At 45.4% G+C, this 18,217-nt stretch overlaps 1 protein-coding gene and 1 long non-coding RNA gene across 3 annotated transcripts; both read right to left on the reverse strand.

The window, feature by feature from the left end:
• Window positions 1–12,176: 12,176 nt before the first annotated feature.
• LOC139838592 (uncharacterized) lies at window positions 12,177–13,388 on the reverse strand. 2 transcript variants are annotated; one of them, XR_011756015.1, is made up of 5 exons: window positions 13,321–13,388; window positions 13,132–13,192; window positions 12,887–12,962; window positions 12,715–12,805; window positions 12,177–12,505 (listed from the first exon to the last, which is right to left on the reverse strand). It is a non-coding gene; the product is annotated as an uncharacterized lncRNA (long non-coding RNA). The 2 variants fall into 2 exon arrangements; XR_011756014.1 differs by having other exon boundaries at window positions 12,177–12,805.
• Window positions 13,389–15,368: 1,980 nt separating this feature from the next.
• LOC127344051 (uncharacterized) lies at window positions 15,369–18,190 on the reverse strand. Its single transcript, XM_051370274.2, has 2 exons — window positions 18,084–18,190; window positions 15,369–17,921 (listed from the first exon to the last, which is right to left on the reverse strand). Exon 2 carries the CDS (start codon window positions 16,374–16,376, stop codon window positions 15,789–15,791), a length of 588 nt encoding a protein of 195 aa, XP_051226234.1. The 5' UTR covers window positions 16,377–17,921; window positions 18,084–18,190; the 3' UTR covers window positions 15,369–15,788.
• Window positions 18,191–18,217: the final 27 nt, after the last annotated feature.

The raw sequence follows: 18,217 nt of genomic DNA on the forward strand, positions 1-18,217 counted from the left end.
TGCATCGTGTAGTACTTGGCGTAGGTTATGATTGTAATCTCTTGTAGATTATGAAGTTAATTATTGCTATGATAGTATTGATGTGATCTATGCCTCCATAGTGTGATGGTGACAGTGTGCATGCTATGTTAGTACTTGGTGTAGTTGTGTTGATCTATCATGCACTCTAAGGTTATTTAAACATGAATATTGAATATTGTGGAGCTTGTTAACTCCGGCATTGAGGGTTCGTGTAATCCTACACAATTAGTGGTGTTCATCATCCAACAAGAGAGTGTAGAGTATAGCATTTATCTATTCTGTTATGTGATCAATGTTGAGAGTGTCCACTAGTGAAAGTATAATCCCTAGGCCTTGTTTCCAAATACTGCTATCACTGCTTGTTTACTGTTTTACTGCATCTCTACTGCCTGTAATATTCCCACCATCAACCACACGCCAGTTGTAGCATCAAGTATTTTCTGGCGCCGTTACTACTGCTCATATACATTCATACCACATGTATTTCACTATCTCTTCGCCGAACTAGTGCACCTATACATCTGACAAGTGTATTAGGTGTGTTGGGGACACAAGAGACTTCTTGTATCGTGATTGCAGGGTTGCATGAGAGGGATATCTTTGACCTCTTCCTCCCTGAGTTCGATAAACCTTGGGTGATCCACTTAAGGGAAACTTGCTACTGTGCTACAAACCTCTGCTCTTGGAGGCCCAACACTATCTACAAGAATAGAAGCACCCGTAGACATCACTGACACATCGGGCACGCGTCGCCTCACCTCGTTTTTCGTTGTGTCTGGCATCCCCCGAGCATCCCCTGTGTAGCGGGGACGGGCTCGGGACGCCAAACACCGTATTGGATCGCGCCGGAAAAAAAAAGAGGCTTTGAAGCACGTGGCTGGGAACATTTTTTTCTGACGCACCCTAAATCTCTTTGGGTGACGCTTTGGAGGACGCGGCTGGTGACATGGGCATACCCTTCGGGTACCCATTATTAGTATACCCGGCTCGGCCCAATATGGAGAAGACTCAATATGGAGAAGGCCCAACAAGGCAACCCGAAGAAGTAGTCGACTAGGACTCTTGTAAAACCCTAGGCTGGTTGCATATATAAAGCTAGCCAGGGCACCCGATAGAGAGAGGACAACAAATAGATAGCATAGCTCCGCCTACGGCAGCACCCTGTAAACACATTTATGATCATATACTGGATTGCTAGCAGCACGTAGGGATCCTCCACCGAGGGGACCCGAAGCTGGGTACGTCGTGTGTCTAATCTCGTCCCCGGAATCTCCATCGTCGCTCTCTCCCGAAACCCAAGTCTACAATACGTAGGCATTGCCGAGGTGATCCCTCGTCAATTGGCACCGTCTGTGGGAATCGCGGCGACTGGATTTTGTTATCCGGGCGGGATCCATCGTCTTCGACAGACTGCATCTGGTCAATTATCGGCTTCAACACGCCCGATCTACAGCAAAAAGTGGTGCGGCAGTGTTCCGATCTACAATAGTGAAACTTTGGCGACAGTCTCTCGGGTTAAGTGTTTTGGACAGTTAATCTAATTCGGTGCTTCTTGCGGTGACCTTGTTCTGGACAAGCATACGTGCAAAGAGCCGGGCTTTTGGACAACAGCAGAAAATTCTATCACCACTGATGAAGCGAGTTCGACAACCATCAGCACGAGTTTCAAAAATTGGTCGTGCACTATTCTACGGCAGGAGCTGCTCCTCTTGCTACTTTACATGGATATACCAGAATTAAGAATTGGATGGTTAAGGGGGGCACCACTCATTGTGATGGCTGGCTAGGTAACAATCAGTGCATTCAATAGCTCAATGCTCCTGTCGGGTTTCAAGAAGCGTGTTCTTCAAAATCTGAAGATCCGATCGTTGTGCACTTCCAGAAAAGAAAAGCTAAGTACTTCTGTAACCGTCTCTTACACGTATTTGAGATTTGCATCATTTGTTTTGTGATTCAATAACTATTCATTTAGTGATAGCAGACAACACATCATCTTATCCGTAGCAAGAAAAATCACGGTATAGAAAATATAGATAGATCTTTGCTTCGACTTTTTTTTTATTTTTATTTTTGCTAGTAATTTCAAATTCATATGCAAATGATGAAACTCGTGGACTTTCGTGTACTCCCGAAACTTTTCTTCACATCCGAAACTTTTTGCTAGTAATTTCATATACAGCTCGGACAACAGTTCAAACAAAGGAAAAGCAACAAGGCCGATCTTGGATTCTTCGGTTCATTGGATTTATCTTCTTCAGTTAAATGAGTTTATCCTCTTCGATGAATTTATCTCCTTCGGCTCCGTGGAGTTAATTTCTTCGGCTTACTGGATTTATGTTCTTCGGGTTATCATTGGTTTCCTCTAAAATATAATACTACCTGCCGGATTTCTGGGTCAATGGATTTATAATCAATGATTATTACTAGATTTATTTCTTCGGGTCGGTGAATTTATTCGGATTCATCTATATGGTTATTACTGGTTTACTCTTATACAATATTACCCGATGCGTTTCTGGGTCAATGGATTCATCTTCGATGATTATTACTGGAACTATTTTCTTCGGGTCAATGGATTCATCCTACATAATATCAACGGATTCATCTTCTATGGTTATTACTGGATTCTTCGGGTCAATGGATTCATCATTTATGATATCGGCGGATTCATATGCTTCATATTTAATGGTGTAATCTCCAATATGGATTCATCTCAAATACTTCATCTTGGCTTCAGCTTCATCGACGTCATGCCTAACGTTCGGGGGCTCGACAACAATTTCATCTCGGGTCACGACTGCGACACAACAATCGTGACATCACCTCAGCAGTGCTCGGGGGCTCGGCTATCTCTCCATCAACAATTTGGTGGTATCCACTTTTGCTATTTGGTGGTTTCTACTTTGGCTAGATTTCTTATCTACACTCGAAGACTTCATCATGCATCGACTTCGTCGTGTCCAAAAAGCTAAGTGTTCTTTTATTTTGCACAAAGTTGATTATCGTTTACTTTCGTCGCACCCAACACTTGGGGGCTACGCGGCATATATTCACTTTACATATCATCGAATCTGAGCATCTGACACCGCATGCGAAAAAGAGAGTCAAGGGAAAGATAGAAAAAGTTTGTTTATTTGTGCAGGAGAAAGCAAAATTCAAGGTATATAAGAGAGAATCCGACGAAATTGTCTACAGGGAGAACTCGATGAAATTGTCTTCAAGAAAGAACAGGTCCCGAAGAATTTTCTTCAAGGAGGTCCCGAAGAATTGTCCTCAAGGAGGACCCGAAGAAATTTTCTTCAAGAAAGAACTCGACGAAATTTTCATAAAAAAAAAGGATGGACAAATCTTCGGTTCCATTGACTCGTCATATTGTTCCGAGCAAGAGCATCGGTGATGTACCCGACAATATAGAAGAACCAATATATTCGGCTGTCTCATCAAGCCCGAGAGAAAAATAGAAAAGCCCGCAAAATGGGTCATTGCATCAGCCGAACAAGGCACTTGACAAAATATTCTCAGAGCGCCAAAGTCGCGAACAATCTCTGAATGCCGCAAAACTCTGCGAAGGTAAGACCCCAGATCCGTTCTGTGTGGCGTGGCATCGCCAAAGACTGCGCTCTGCTACTTTTATCCGTATCAACAGATACGAAGAAAAATCCTAACGGACGCGTTAGGTACCCGATAAAATATGACTGGGACTCGACAGAATGGTAAGACCTTAAGCGGCACCTGTCGAGTTAACACCAGTATCCCGAGATCATGTCCAGGGACGTGATCTTGAAGTAGGTTTTTGCGGATTGCCACTAGAGCAGTTAACTAGTACCTGATCCGTCAGATGAACTAGCCCCAATTACCATTATCCCTGTACAATATAGATATGGATGTCAAATAAAAATAGCAACGGCCTGGAGTCGATAAAAAGAGGGGCTGCGCCAAGTTGTTTATCGAGTAGTACAACTTGAGCCTATGCCTAGGTGCAAGCACCTGCTCATAGGCTCGGGGGCTACTCTTATCGAGAATATTGTTCACCCTCCCGATAAGAAAGAGGAAAAATTGTGGAGTCAATTACAAGCAAGTTGAGCCTACACCCAAGTGCAAACACTTGGCTGTAGCCTCGGGGGCTACTCCCATCGGGAGCGCTGGTCGCGCACCCGATAGAAAATTAACTTCTACAGCATCTATGACAATCAAGGTTTGTAGACTCAACTCGATTCTACGACTCGAGTGGAGCCTACTCCCATCGGGAGCACATGGATTTCATCAAGTTCTCCGGAAATATAATTAAGTTCTTCATCGAGTAGTACAACTTGAGTCTATGCTCAAGTCCAAGCACTTGCCCATAAACTCGGGGGCTACTCCCATCGGGAGCGCTGCCGCGCACCCGATAATTTCAAGAATCGTCGACATCATCTACGCTACACATGATCTACGACATGGACATCGCCTTGTATTTCTTCGACTTCGGAGATGGTTATGCTTGGAGTTTCTACGCAAGTCTTCGACTTCCCTATAAACTCGGGGGCTACTGACATGGGCATACCCTTCGGGTACCCATTATTAGTATACCGGCTCGGCCCAATATGGAGAAGACTCAATATGGAGAAGGCCCAACAAGGCAACCCGAAGAAGTAGTCGACTAGGACTCTTGTAAAACCCTAGGCTGGTTGCATATATAAAGCTAGCCAGGGCACCCGATAGAGAGAGGACAACAGATAGACAGCATAGCTCCGCCTACGGCAGCACCCTGTAAACACATTTATGATCATATACTGGATTGCTAGCAGCACGTAGGGATCCTCCACCGAGGGGACCCGAAGCTGGGTACGTCGTGTGCCTAATCTCGTCCCCGGAATCTCCATCGTCGCTCTCTCCCGAAACCCAAGTCTACAATACATAGGCATTGCCGAGGTGATCCCTCGTCAGCTGGAGATGCTCTAAGAGCATCCTAGCCGGCGTCCCTCAAACCGCTCTTCGAAGGGATTTGGGAAAGCCATACAAAATGACATACCCAACCGCGTGTCCCAAAAAGTCTTTTTGGTCCGACGTGTCTCAATAGGTTGTCCGGCATCCCCATATCGTCTCCGATCTACAGGGAACGTGGTTCGACGCACCAGACACGAGCCACGTTGGATATCGACAGTTGGGTTTCACACGCCAGTGACATAGCCTCATTCCAACCGCCACAATCACATCTCCTCTTGCTCGGGCGCTTCCACCCTGCGAAATCTCCACCACCGCCGATGCGAAATCCGACATCGGTTATCGACCAGTGCCTCGCTACCCTGACCGCACCTCCCATGTCGCCTCTCCCCTGCTTTGTGGTTCGCCTCTCCCCCGCTTTGTGCTTCGTTTGCTCCATGGAGAAGGTATGGCGACCTCATGCGACAGCCTTACTCGCAAGGTGTTGGGCCGCATGCCTGTGACGACACTTTCCCTCTCTCCGCCAGGTTCAAGTCATTGATCTCCTTTATTTTTTGAATTATAGAACATGGGTAGCGACGATGAGATGATGCTGAATCTGCTAATGGAGGAGGAAGCCAATGCTAAGATCGGTGAAGAGGAACACTTCATTACTCTTAAACAATTACAATTTACAAGCGGAAAAGAGCGATGTGCCTGGAGACAGCTGGTTATATTTCAAGCCTACCCGGTACTCCCTCGATTTAAAAGTAAATGTCTCAACTTTTTTCAGATATGTACGTACTATAGCTAAGAATATATTTAGATGCATTCATATCTATACCTAATAATAAATGAGCTAAGATTTCTGCCAAAAAGTTTCGTCAATGCTTTTTTGGACCATTTTGCCCTCCCACCAAATCCCATAATACACACAATGCCACCGTTAAGCCAAAAACCGGTTCAAATTTTCTCATCCGTCGCGGGCACGCACGCCGGCCACCACGACGGCTGCCGAACAGAACCGCGCTTGCCTACCAGAGGACTGCGAACGAGTGAAAAGCCGCCGCCGCCCTCCCGTCCTCCTCCTCCTCCGGCCGTCTGCCGCCCTTCCGTTCTCCTCCTACGGCCCGGATCCTCGTGACCGGAGGTACCCTCCTCTCTGCCTCGAGGTCAACCGGGTGTGGCCTCCTCATCCCTTGCCTCGCGAGCGGCAGACGGCGCCGTTTGGAGCGGTGGCGGCGTGCTCACGGCCGTCTGGGTACCATGCAGTTGCAGGAAAGAGGACGGGCCGTCGCGAGTTCAGTGGCTGCTGCGTGTGCAGAGCGCAGGACGGACGTCACAAGCCGCAAGGCAATCAATACAGTATATGCTGGAACGACAACACGCCGGGTTAATTGCTACACGTTGAGCCCGGAGGAGGAGATGTTGCGACCACGTTCGTTTTCCAAGCCGCAGCCGCGAGCCTCCATTGCGATCACGACAGAGCGTTTACAGATGGAGGGGGCGTTTTTTTTTTGAACCATGGAGGGGGCGTATATCTAATCGTACAGATCGGTAGAGCTGGGGATTCATCGGTGGGTGCTGCTGTATGCCGAGCTGGTCGGCGCGGAAGCCGGTTGCCGCACACCCCGCGCCCGGATTACTAAACTGGGCCGCAGCCCAACATCAGGTAAGCTGGTTTTTTCTTTTTCGTTTCTTTTTTTTCTGTTGTTTGTTTTCTTTTTTAAAAGAATCTTTTTTAAAAATCTGAACATTTGTAAAAATTTTAAAAAAATCAAATTAAAAATAAATCACTTTTTAAAAAATCTGAACATTTTCAGATTTGAACATTTTTTAATTTGAACAAAAAATGTATTTTTTTTCTATGAACAATTTCCGAATTTGAACATTTCTAAATTTGAACAAAATTTATATTTGAACAATTTTCGAATTTGAACGATTTTCATATTAGAACAATTTTCAAATTTGAACAAAATTCAAATTTGAACAAATTTTGAATATGAACGATTTTCATATTTGAACAAATTTTGAATTTAAACAGTTTTCATATTTGAACAGTTTTCGAATTTTCGTAATTCTCAAATTTGACGTTTTTCGAATAAAAACTTTTCTAATTTGAACAAAAGAAAAAATAAATAGAAAGAAAAAGAAAATAAAACAGAAAACGGAAAAAGAAAAAAGGAAAAAAGGAAAAGAAAAAAAAGAGAAAACGAAAGCGAAAAAGTTAAATGGGCCAGGCCCAATACCCGACCAGGGGTGTGCGGCAACCCGCATCGGCACCGACCTGGTCGGTGTATAGGACTGGCCTTCATCGGTCCGTCGTGTTGCGAACTATTCTCGATTCTGTTTGGGCCACGTTGCTGTGTTGGTGGACATGGTCTGCATCCATGGGCCGCAAGTCTCCTCAAGTCCGTTCCATCAAAGGCTGCATCAGCGCTCAATAGTCTCACCTCGGGGCCAGTCCTATACACCGACCAGGTCGGTGCCGATGCGGGTTGCCGCACACCCTGGTCGGGTATTGGGCCTGGCCCATTTAACGTTTTTCGCTTTCTTTTTTCTTTTTTTTTCTTTTTCCGTTTTCTGTTTTATTTTCTTTTCTTTCTGTTTATTCTTTCTTTTGTTCAAATTAGAAAAGTCTATATTCGAAAATTGTTTAAATTCGAAAAACATCAAATTTGAGAATTACTAAAATTTGAAAACTGTTCAAATATGAAAACGGTATAAATTCAAAAATTGTTCAAATATGAAAATCGTTCATACTCGAAATTTGTTCAAATTTGAAATTTGTTCAAATTTGAAATTTGTTCAAATTTGAAATTTGTTCAAATTTGAAATTTGTTCTAATATGAAAGTCATTCAGATTCGAAAATTGTTCAAATATAAATTTTGTTCAAATTAAAAAATGTTCAAATTTGGAAATTGTTCATAGAAAAAAATACATTTTTGTTCAAATTAAAAAATGTTCAAATCTGAAAATGTTCAGATTTTTAAAAAGAGATTTATTTTTAATTTGATTTTTTTAAAATTTTACAAATGTTCAGATTTTTAAAAAAGAACAACAAAAAAAAAAGAAACGAAAAAGAAAAACCGCCTTACCTGATGTTGGGCTGCGGCCCAGTTAGTAAAATCTGGGAGCGCGGGGTGTGCGGCGACGGCTTCCGCGCCGATCAGCTCGGCATACAGCAGCTCCCCACCTCGGTACACGATAACAAGTTCGACCGGTTTAAATACTTCCAGTTTTCTGGAACCAACAAGCCACCTCACTAAAATCTGATTAGGAAGGAATTCCTGGTTGGTGACCGTGACCCTCGAGCGAGCAAAGGAAGGCAATAGATGAAAAAAAAAGGAAAGGAACGTGAGGAAATCTCGGAAAAATAGCTGGAGCCTGGTGGGGGTGGGACCGACGGAAGCGGAAGCGGAGTACCTCAGGAACAAGAGGAGCGTGAGCGGCGGCGCTTCAGATGAAGAAATCTTATTTGCTGTGTTGGTGGGCATGATCTGCATCCATGGGCCGCAAGTCTCTTCTTCCTTGTTTTTTCCCCTTTTTCCACAAAAAGCAGACAGCTCATTTGGCTTGTTAATTTCCAATGAGCATCCCCATTTAAAGTGACGGCTGTTTTGCCCCTCAGAAATAAGAGGAATGAAAAAGATGTTTGGGGAAAAACAAAAGAGCAAACATTTTCGACAGCTTTTTTTGAAATACACCAAACTTGAAAAAAAAAACTTAGATAATCTCCTATGGTCTGAAGCAAACGGACACAAAAATGTCCGTTTTATCTACGCGGATAAAAGATAGATCTGCCTCTGGCATAGTGACCAGTATATTTTTGCGGACGCATTCTTGAACTAAACTTAGAGAGGCTTTACGTCGAGGCGAACACTCGTGCATACATGTGTCAGTCACATGGCCTGCTCTTATTTCCTTAAATTAATGCATGGTCTATGTGCTGGCTGTGATAGCCATATAAAAGGTATATTCCTATATCTCTCTCCTTACTAATTTAATGCATGATCCATACTGGTATGTCTTTTGCAGCAGAAAAATGGCACTACTAGTGGGGCAGGGGCTTGCGGGCAAGTTGAAAAAAAGTTATATTTTTGGCAGAACGTCAGCCCTCCGGACGAATAGATGCGCGCGCCTCCCGGCATCGGCGAGCCTCCGGCTAGGCCCCTGCTGCGAGCAACCCCTCTGCGCGCCCACATCTGCGCAAGAATCGGTAGAGAAAAGTGGAACCCGGTAGCTTCATCCCGCGCAGCAGCCACGCCCACCTCCGCGCAAGAATCAGCAGAGAAAAGTGAAACCGGCACCGCCGGACCTGGCGAAGGGATTCGAGCTGAAGTGGCAGGGAATCAGGCGCGTCGTGTGCTCTACTAGCGGCGCTTGGGGAAAGAACTGAGGACTTCCTCTTCCTCTGTCCCTCCCGGCCAATCTGTGCAGCTCTATCTCCACAGTCCTAGCCGGGCCCGCCCTGGCCGCACCCCTCCGTCCGCCGTCGACAAGGCCTCCGTGCTCCAAGAGCGTCTCTCCACCATCCAAGGCTCGCTCGGGAACGCACAATCCAAGGCCACGCCCGAGGCCGGCGCAAGGATGAGGCTAACGCGCATCGCGAGCCTGTGCTTCCTGCTATGCTGGTCAAAATAAGGCCACCGCTGGGCCTTTTTGTTTAAAATATTGCAACTCACGCACAGACAATTTGTGTCAATAGTCCCACCTCGCCAGCATATACAGATTTCCACCGGTTTATATGCCTTAATTTTCTAGTTATGACAAGCTGACTTGGAACACAAAAACATCAGCAAATATGGAGAGCGAGAATTGAAAGCTGCCTGGACTAAAGGGAGGAAATTAAACGAAGGAAAGGATCCCGTCCGGAGAATTTGCGAAAGGAGGAAATTAAAGAAAAGCGGATTAAAGGTGGAAATTGCAAGCTGATGGGATCCCGGCGCGACCGTGGTGGCAGGAGAAGAGTGGACGAGGAGTCCTCGGAGGAGGCGGCTTTGTGCGGCCGGCTTCTGTCGGAGTATATTGGCGGGCGTGCGGGATCGATCCTAGAGTCTGGTCGCGTGCGTGCTGGTGCGCGTTTGGCGGCGTATTTAGGGAAAGCTGAGAGATAGAGGAGTCGAGATGATTTCGGGATGGGGGAGCGCTCTTGGCCTTGGGCTGTGCCTTGCCAGCTGGATTTCTGGTCCTACTATTTTAGGGTTATTTTTTTTAAATTAGTAAAATGCCCGTGCATTGCCACGGGCGATAATACATGTGAGAAAATTCAACAGATGTTTAAAATACAAACTTCATTTCGACCACCTATGTCATCGTTTTCATAATACATCATTATGGAATAAGATGGGGTAGGCAAGCGAAAGGAAACATATGCATGAGATTTCTCGAGGCCTTAACGGTTTTCCAAATTTACGCTTGAGAAAGAGGAAGCTCCCACACATGACTCGACTAAAATTACAGCTATTTTTTTTCTAAATGTGAAATGCCATGTAGTAGTTAGATTAGTTTCAAACAATATTTTTACAACATACCAAGCAAAATATATGAATATCTCATGTCGACTACTTCATGAAGTTTAACCTCCATAACACATGATGATTTGCACAATTACATATTTTTTATTAACAAAAAAATACCAGTAGGTAAAATACAATTTTTAAAAAAATACTTAAAATAATAATTTTAAGAACCATTAAAATCAGAGACCACATATGTACAAACTAAGTACAAAACTTCTTGCTTTCTGTTATCACCTTGTAGTCGTACTTGGAAGGGTTGTAGATCATGCACTTGACAACAACTCTCAGAAACTGCAAACCCTCTAGAGAAATTATTCTTCAGTGCTTGCATGCAAATTCATGGTTGCACAAGATTCAGGATATCGGACTAAAACTAAAAATTATAAATCTTGCATGGAAATCGGACTACTGAATTATTTGTATCATGCAAAATTCAAATAGAGCTCAGATTGTCAAGAGTTTTTAATGCCACGCTACACAGACTTAATAGGGGAAAGAGTGCCAGCTGCGTGAGCCAAGATATGTGGGGCATTTGAGACAGACTGATCAATATTGTTGAGGTTTTAGAATGAAGGTTTGCAGCTGAATATAATCCTGGTATATACCGATGTGGCTAGAAAACTTATAGTACTACTTATAATCACGGCATCATATAATTTACAGTAAACATGAAAGTTATATCTTAACTGAAAGTTATATGAAACCTTTTTATTTGCAGCAGCATGGTACAACTGACTTACTTCCTAAACAAGGTGTATTTTATATAGAAGAGTAGAGATATGTCCCCCTAGGAAGCACTGTAATACTTGTTAAGATCAATTCTTGTTAATGAATAACTTGTATCCTTCTATATAAGCACATAGGAGTAATTAAAAAGTTATAATCCTATCGCGTATGGCAGATCTGCTACATGTAGGTGCATAATTTCTACTAAACAAACAAACATTGAAATCTAGGGAAGATGGCATAAACCAACAAACCTGATTCTCTTGTGCACAGACCCTGAAAAAATGTAAACATCGTTGGAAAGTGCACTTATGCTACTATAGGATATATAGGAATGAGTAGATGGTTGAGAAACTACAGTATCTTTCAACCTCTTGAAACTTTCATGATCCACCTATTTTAACGGTTTAAGCTCACGCAAGATTTTCGTGGAAACTACAGAGGTACCGGTCTATAAATGCACATCAAAGAGTGATTTGCCCGTCATAAGAGTTATTACATAATAACCACTTAGGCAGATAAAATAGATGTATGTAAAATATATTGCCATCTTGCAGCAGAAGATTGACATGTTGACGAGACTGGAGGTGGTTTCCAAATGTTTACGAGACTGGAGGCGGTTTCCAAATGTTGATCAAATTAAAGTGCACAACAGAAGCCTCACAGCAGCATTCAGATTCAACTTATAGCCACCACAGATTTTACATAGCTATCCCATGTAGTCCTCTTTTTTTAATCCGATGCGCCCTCCTGACAACATTTTTTACCAGTGGTATATACAGAGTGAGGAACATGATTCTTAAAGTGGCATGCGTAGCATGGATAAATATCATTAAGTGTGAGGATCCGAAAATAAAGAGTGAACCCTAAGATAACACAATGATAAATTTAGGGAATGTAATGGAAGCTCACAGTTATGGTGTACAGATTAGTGAACGTGATTTGCGTCTCCATTATTTATTAGAATCTGAAGAAAAATACAACATTATCCACTGCAAGAACACGCAAATGAACACCAATTGATTTACAGGATACAAATAAATATATAGAAAAGGAGGCACCATTGGAATTCCTTTTTTGCGGGCTTTTTTTTTGCGCATCATTGGAATTCCCACTGACCAAAAAATAAGAGATAAATTTTAAAAAATCATGATTAATTGAAGTATTATTATCCGATCTCGACACAGCTGCACTTTTGAAAAAAGCAACATCATTATGAACCTCTTGGTTTTGCCAGGGTTTTGTCTCCAGCTCCTTATGGAGGCATATGAAAGTACCTCTCCGCCATTGTATTACGTCCAGCATACCTGATCTGATGACGACTGTTTTTCCCCTATAATTCCGAACAGTTATAAGTACACATATGAGAGAGAACAACATGATAAAGTGAATCTGTGCAGCGATTGTACCGGAAGGTGTGAAACTAAATAAAGTAATCAAGAAAAGAATATTTCAGCAAGGAACAAAAAAGTTTGCAGTTTCTGAAATTGTAGATGCAGTAGAGAAAATTAGTTGTATGGATGAAATAACTAAGGGCTTAACTGTGACTAACAACATGCAAACAACAAAACTTGGCCAGGCCCACAACATGTATCTGATTTTCCTTGAACTATAGTACTTTCATCAGTTATTTCTGAAAAAAAAAAATCAAGATTGTAAAATAAGTTGCAACACGAAGGAACCAAAACTTGATGATGATGCAGAGTATAGCCACCTCACGATGGTTAGTAAACAGGTGCTGCCATGTTGTCAAACAAAAGCTTTCCATCCTCTTGGTATAAGAATGATCCCTATTTATGCAATATCACAAACATGTAAGGTGCATAAAAAACTGAAGGCATTCTTATTATGTACCATATAACCAATAAAAACAACTGTACCCTGCATTCTTAGATTTCAAGAGACCTATAAAAAATTACCACCAGCTAATGAAAATTTCAGGAAAATGCTAATCTTGACCTTCAGCACACATGCGCACAGCTTGACAGATACTCTTAAATGTTTGTCCAATTGACCGGCCCTGGAACAGAATACATATTCACACTCGCTGTGTTAGATAATGATTTTTCAGAAACTGTAGCAATTACACAAACATGGTATATCATAACAACAAGGGATGTAATTAACATGTAATCAGAGGGTGGTTACCTTGATATTCATGTGATGTTAAATTTCATCACTTCGTAGATATCATCGCATGCCTTCTTCAACAACCTGAACCTCACATAAGTCATCTTTCAATATGAATCAGTCAATTACTTTGTATGGCGTGCATAGAATGGGAAAAAGTCATCTACCAATTAATCAACCGGTACATGTATATATATGCCAATCTATTAGTGCACAATGCATGCCATTACCAGTCTACATCATCTACATGTTCATCAAGGAGTCATGTTGGCATTTGGCAGGTGTCTCTCGTAATACGAATGAATCTAGCAGACTTAGGAGTAGTACCTTCATGGTCACGTGGGAGCCCTCCACCTAGGCAGCGGCCTCTTGTAATTCTTCTCTGCATCAATGATGGCCGAACGAACCCGAGCGACTACGGCCGCAGCTCACGGAGGATTAGTTCTGCAAGGAACTGCAGGAGGGGCTGACGGGTTGCATCTCGAACTCGACGAACTGATCGGGGAGGAACAACTGCTTGATCTGGCCGGGGAAGTGCAGGGGTGGAGATCCGGTGGCGCGGTCACCGGGAAGTGGACAGGAGGTAGACGGCCACCATCGTGGAGCGACGCACCCCCTCTGCTCCCCGTTCGCCCTCTCCATCTCCATCTCCACGGCCGGCCCTCCGTCCATCTCGACCAGAGGTACTTGGACACCCATCGTGGATCGGTGCACCCCCTCTACTCTGGCTCGTCGCCTCCTCTTGTCAGTCATGCGCGTTTCTCCGCTTTCCCCAGGCGCGGCGGTGGTGTGGATCCGTGGAGGTCGTGGGCCTGGTTGGTGTGCTTTGTCCAGTGGATGGTGGAGGTCGGGGAGATGCGCCGGCGGCACCTGACAGGGTTGACGATGCGATGTCCGCTAGCATACATCCGCTCCCGCTGCCATCTAGCAGGCCGCCCGTCGGTCATCCACCTCCACACACGGCGATATCTACGACGCAGCTGCTTCTCCGAGGCCGGACACCATCGCCAACTCATCCACACCGTTCTCTATGCTAGCCTGCTACGCTGGGTGCGCCGAAACCCTAGGGTAGGGAGGCAATATCGGGAGAGGAGGCGGCGGTTTCGAGGATCCCTGCAGCATCGGGGCCAGAGACGGGAATCATGCACAGGAAAACCGGAGGAGCGGATGTCTTGAAAAAATAGTTTTGGTGGGAGGGTAAAAAGGTCTTATTGAAAATATGCTTGACGAAAGCTGTGACCGGAGGAAACAGAACAACTTCGTCCTTTTAATATAGTAGAGATTTTTCCTAAAACCAGAAACTAAAATTTACCCACACTAAATTCTGGTCCTACTATTTTAGGGTTATTTATTTTTAAATTATTTTTCCTTAAAACCAGAAACTAAAATTTACCCTCACTAAATTCTGATTAGGAACGAAAATAACTTGCCCATGCACATTCGTTTGGTTCGTTGAATTATCCTTTACGCGTGCACTTCATGTCAGTTCGCTGTAGGCATGCCTCAAATCGTGCTATCACCAGTGGAGGGGCTGTGACTTCTGCAGCGAATTCCAAACGACGGTGAGAGGCCGCCGCTATCTTAGGCCATGGGCTTGGCCCAGCTACGCTCAAGTATGGTCATCTCGACTTGGTTTGTCCAACATGCGAGGTTCTTCTTCAGCACCGGTGCGGTGGCGCCCGCTGTCTCCGATGCCCCAAGTGGTTTCGCCCCGCCCCCTCCCCTCCCGCGGCCTTTGAAACGAATGCACCTAGCGGCAGAGCACAAGGAATCGATCGTGTTTCGCAGACCAACGCGATTTATTTTGGGGTGCAATTTTTAAAAACCAAGGACATATGTGTACATATTCGTGATCCGCTTAGGGCTTTCTATAAAATTGTGCCACACATCTTTTTAATACAGTTGGTCCTTCGAAGCCTTTTATCGTTTAAAAAGTCATTACCAGTCTACGGTATTACAAGTCGGTGCAGCGAGAGGGTCGCAAGTTAATCTTGAAATAACATATTTCATCGTTGATTCACTAGAGTGTTCGAGACTTTTTTTCCTCCCGGTGCAACGCACGGGCACTTTTGCTAGTCTAGATAAAACTAAAATAATTAATTTTAGATGGAGGTAGCATTTACATACGCCGGAACACAAAGAATGTGGGATGCACTCGCTCCAAATCCATCGCAACCGATGCTAGAGCTGAATTAGCATGAGACTAAGAGCATATCTACTGGTTCTTCCCGTATGGGCTCCCGACGTAGCTGTTTTAGTGCTCATACGGGAGCATCGGCGGTAAAATAAAACTAGGAGCTGGCGGCTCCAGTTGCGGCTCCTATATTTAAAAACTTTAAATTTTCAAAATGTAACACAATTTACAGAAATAGTAGATTCATAGCTAATTCGGTCATACTTGCCTAATATTTGTACAAATTTAAAAATATAGACATTAAAAAAAAACCTAAAAACTAGTAACCGCCGCCGTTGCCACCACGCCCTAGCTACGTCGGCGCCGAGTCGTCCTCCTCGTCGCTGGGCTCCTCCTTCGGCTGCGGGAGGTAGCTACAGCCCTGGCCGACGTCCCCACGCCTCCTGCGCGGCCTGCTGGACTGGCCAGTGTCGTCGTCGTCCAAGTTGACGACGAGGCCGAGGCGACGGTGGTGCTCCTCCTCCGTGCGGCGGTGATTGGCCGCGCTCCAGGCCTCGGCGAACTCGTCCGTCGCCTGGAACGATTCGAGTTGGGCGAGGCGCAGCCTCAGGAACTCCTCGGGGTCGTCCTCCGCCTTGACGATGGACGCCGCCACCTTGTACTCTGGTGGTGGCATCCACTCTCGCTGGTGCGGCGGAGAAGGTTGGCGTCGCTCGCGGATAACGATGTCACCGCCGCCATGGCGGCGCCTGCGAGCAGTAGGAGCCTCCTCCGGTTCGTCCTTCACCGTTGCCAAGAAGTGTGGCGCCGGCGTGTTGTACGGCGAGTACCTCGCCGAGGAGCACGAAGAGGAGGAGCGCGATGACGAGGAGGACTGGCGCCGCGCCACCCACTGGTCGTTGCCTCGCGAGGGCGCTAGCTGCAACTGCCGTGGCGGCATTTGCAACGGGGGTCGTTCCCGTCAGCGATGTAGCTGAGGACCCACGCGAGGGTCCTCCCGGTCGCCCTCCACCACCGCCGATGTCCACTAGCGTTGTTGTTCGCCGGTGGATCGCCGTTGCCATCATAGGAAGCGAGGCGGTCCTCGCACTGGCGCTCGAAGAAGGCGGTCCAGGCGTGGTCATTATCGGGGGACCAGCGCGGGTCGTTGCGCTCCTCCGACATCAACTGGCCCCAAAAATGGTCGTAGATGGCGATGGCGCGCGCCGACCCTGTCGGCACCGGCGGGACCGGCAGGCTGCCGTGGCTGAGTACCCATCCCCCAGACAGCGCATGTCCGGCGGGACGAGGTAGCGCGCATTCCAGAGGGCGCGCGCCTCGATGACTTGAAGCCAATGGCAGCCGAAGCCGTCTTGTTCTTGGTGGTCCATGGCGAGGGCGCTGGTGCTGGAGGAGTTTTGGAGGAGATGCGAGGGCGCCAGTGCTGGAGAAGTTTTGGATGGCAGTTTTGGATGGCACTGGCGAGAATGTGCAGCGAGGGAGCGGTGCGAAGGGTTTATATGGCGCCGCGGGGGCGTTGGCAAGCATTAACGTCACTGTTGAAGGCGAGCATGCACTGAAGACGAGCAGCATTAACGCCGACGCGGAAGGCGAGCAGGCGAGGAAGATGACTTCGCCAAAATTAATGGGGCGCGTCCACATCCAGGAGGCGTTTCCCACGCCTTCTTCCCACGTCGTTCACGCCAACACGCGGCGCGCCGCTGCCCCCACTAGCCTCCCTTTCTAGTGGGTTCGATCTGGGGACGCTGGATTGATAGTTAGACCGCACCAGTTAAAAACTATTTGGGGACCGCAGCTGGGCGCGATTTTTAGCGCCGAAGAGCTTATAGGGAACTTTTGGGGGAGACGAGTGGAGATGCTCTAAGGAACTCGAGCCCAGTATGAGATATTATGAGATGCATTTCCCACACTCCATACATATTTCCGTCACGTACTCCCTTCACGTACTCCCTTCCCTTCTACGAAAGTTGTCTGAAATTTATCTAAATTCAAAGGTATCTAGGCACTATATATATAGTATCAGGATACATCTAGATTTTGACAAATCTTAGATAAGTTTTAGGACGAGGGAGTATAATAAATCAGCGTCATTCCAAACAGTTACAGGCCCCGGGTAATCTGATACTCCGTATGTGATTCCTATGAGACTGGTGTGGAGTATTCTGTGCTGTATTATTTTCTTGGTTCGGCTATACACCAATTTCGACTTAACATTTACGTTTCAGTTGCTCCACAAATATACTTTATTAACAATAAATTGCTGGCAAAAAAATGTCCTAGGAGAAAAGAAGGGCCTGGTATTTTGGATCGGGTGCAGGAGTTTGAGCTGGGAATGTCCTGCGCAAGCCTGTAAAGAAATGCGACAGAACTGATAGAGAAAACAGTATGTGGATCAAATGCGATTATTATGGTATCTATGATTGTATCTAGTAGGTGCAGTTCAGTCCCCGAGCAAGTTAGACTGGATGCCTGGATCCTGCAGTTTCTGCATAATGACTAAGGTATGAGGAAGAATCTCGCGAATTTGACATCATAATATCTGACAAAAGTGTATAGAGAAATAAAAGCGACAACAAGGAAGAATTTTCCAGGGTTGAGCGACATAAGAAAATGCTGAAACTACACAGGAAGTTGGTGAGAAGGATACCTCACTATGCTGACACTTTTTTTGGGCAGGGATCACTATGCTGATACTGTTGAATTTCTACCCACGAGGCGACACCATCATATGATCCGAAGTGACAAGCGATTAACATCTACTTCAGTCAGATATCCGCACCA

The sequence above is a fragment of the Lolium perenne genome, chromosome 3, assembly GCF_019359855.2.
Source record: "Lolium perenne isolate Kyuss_39 chromosome 3, Kyuss_2.0, whole genome shotgun sequence".
Lineage (NCBI taxonomy): Eukaryota > Viridiplantae > Streptophyta > Magnoliopsida > Poales > Poaceae > Lolium > Lolium perenne.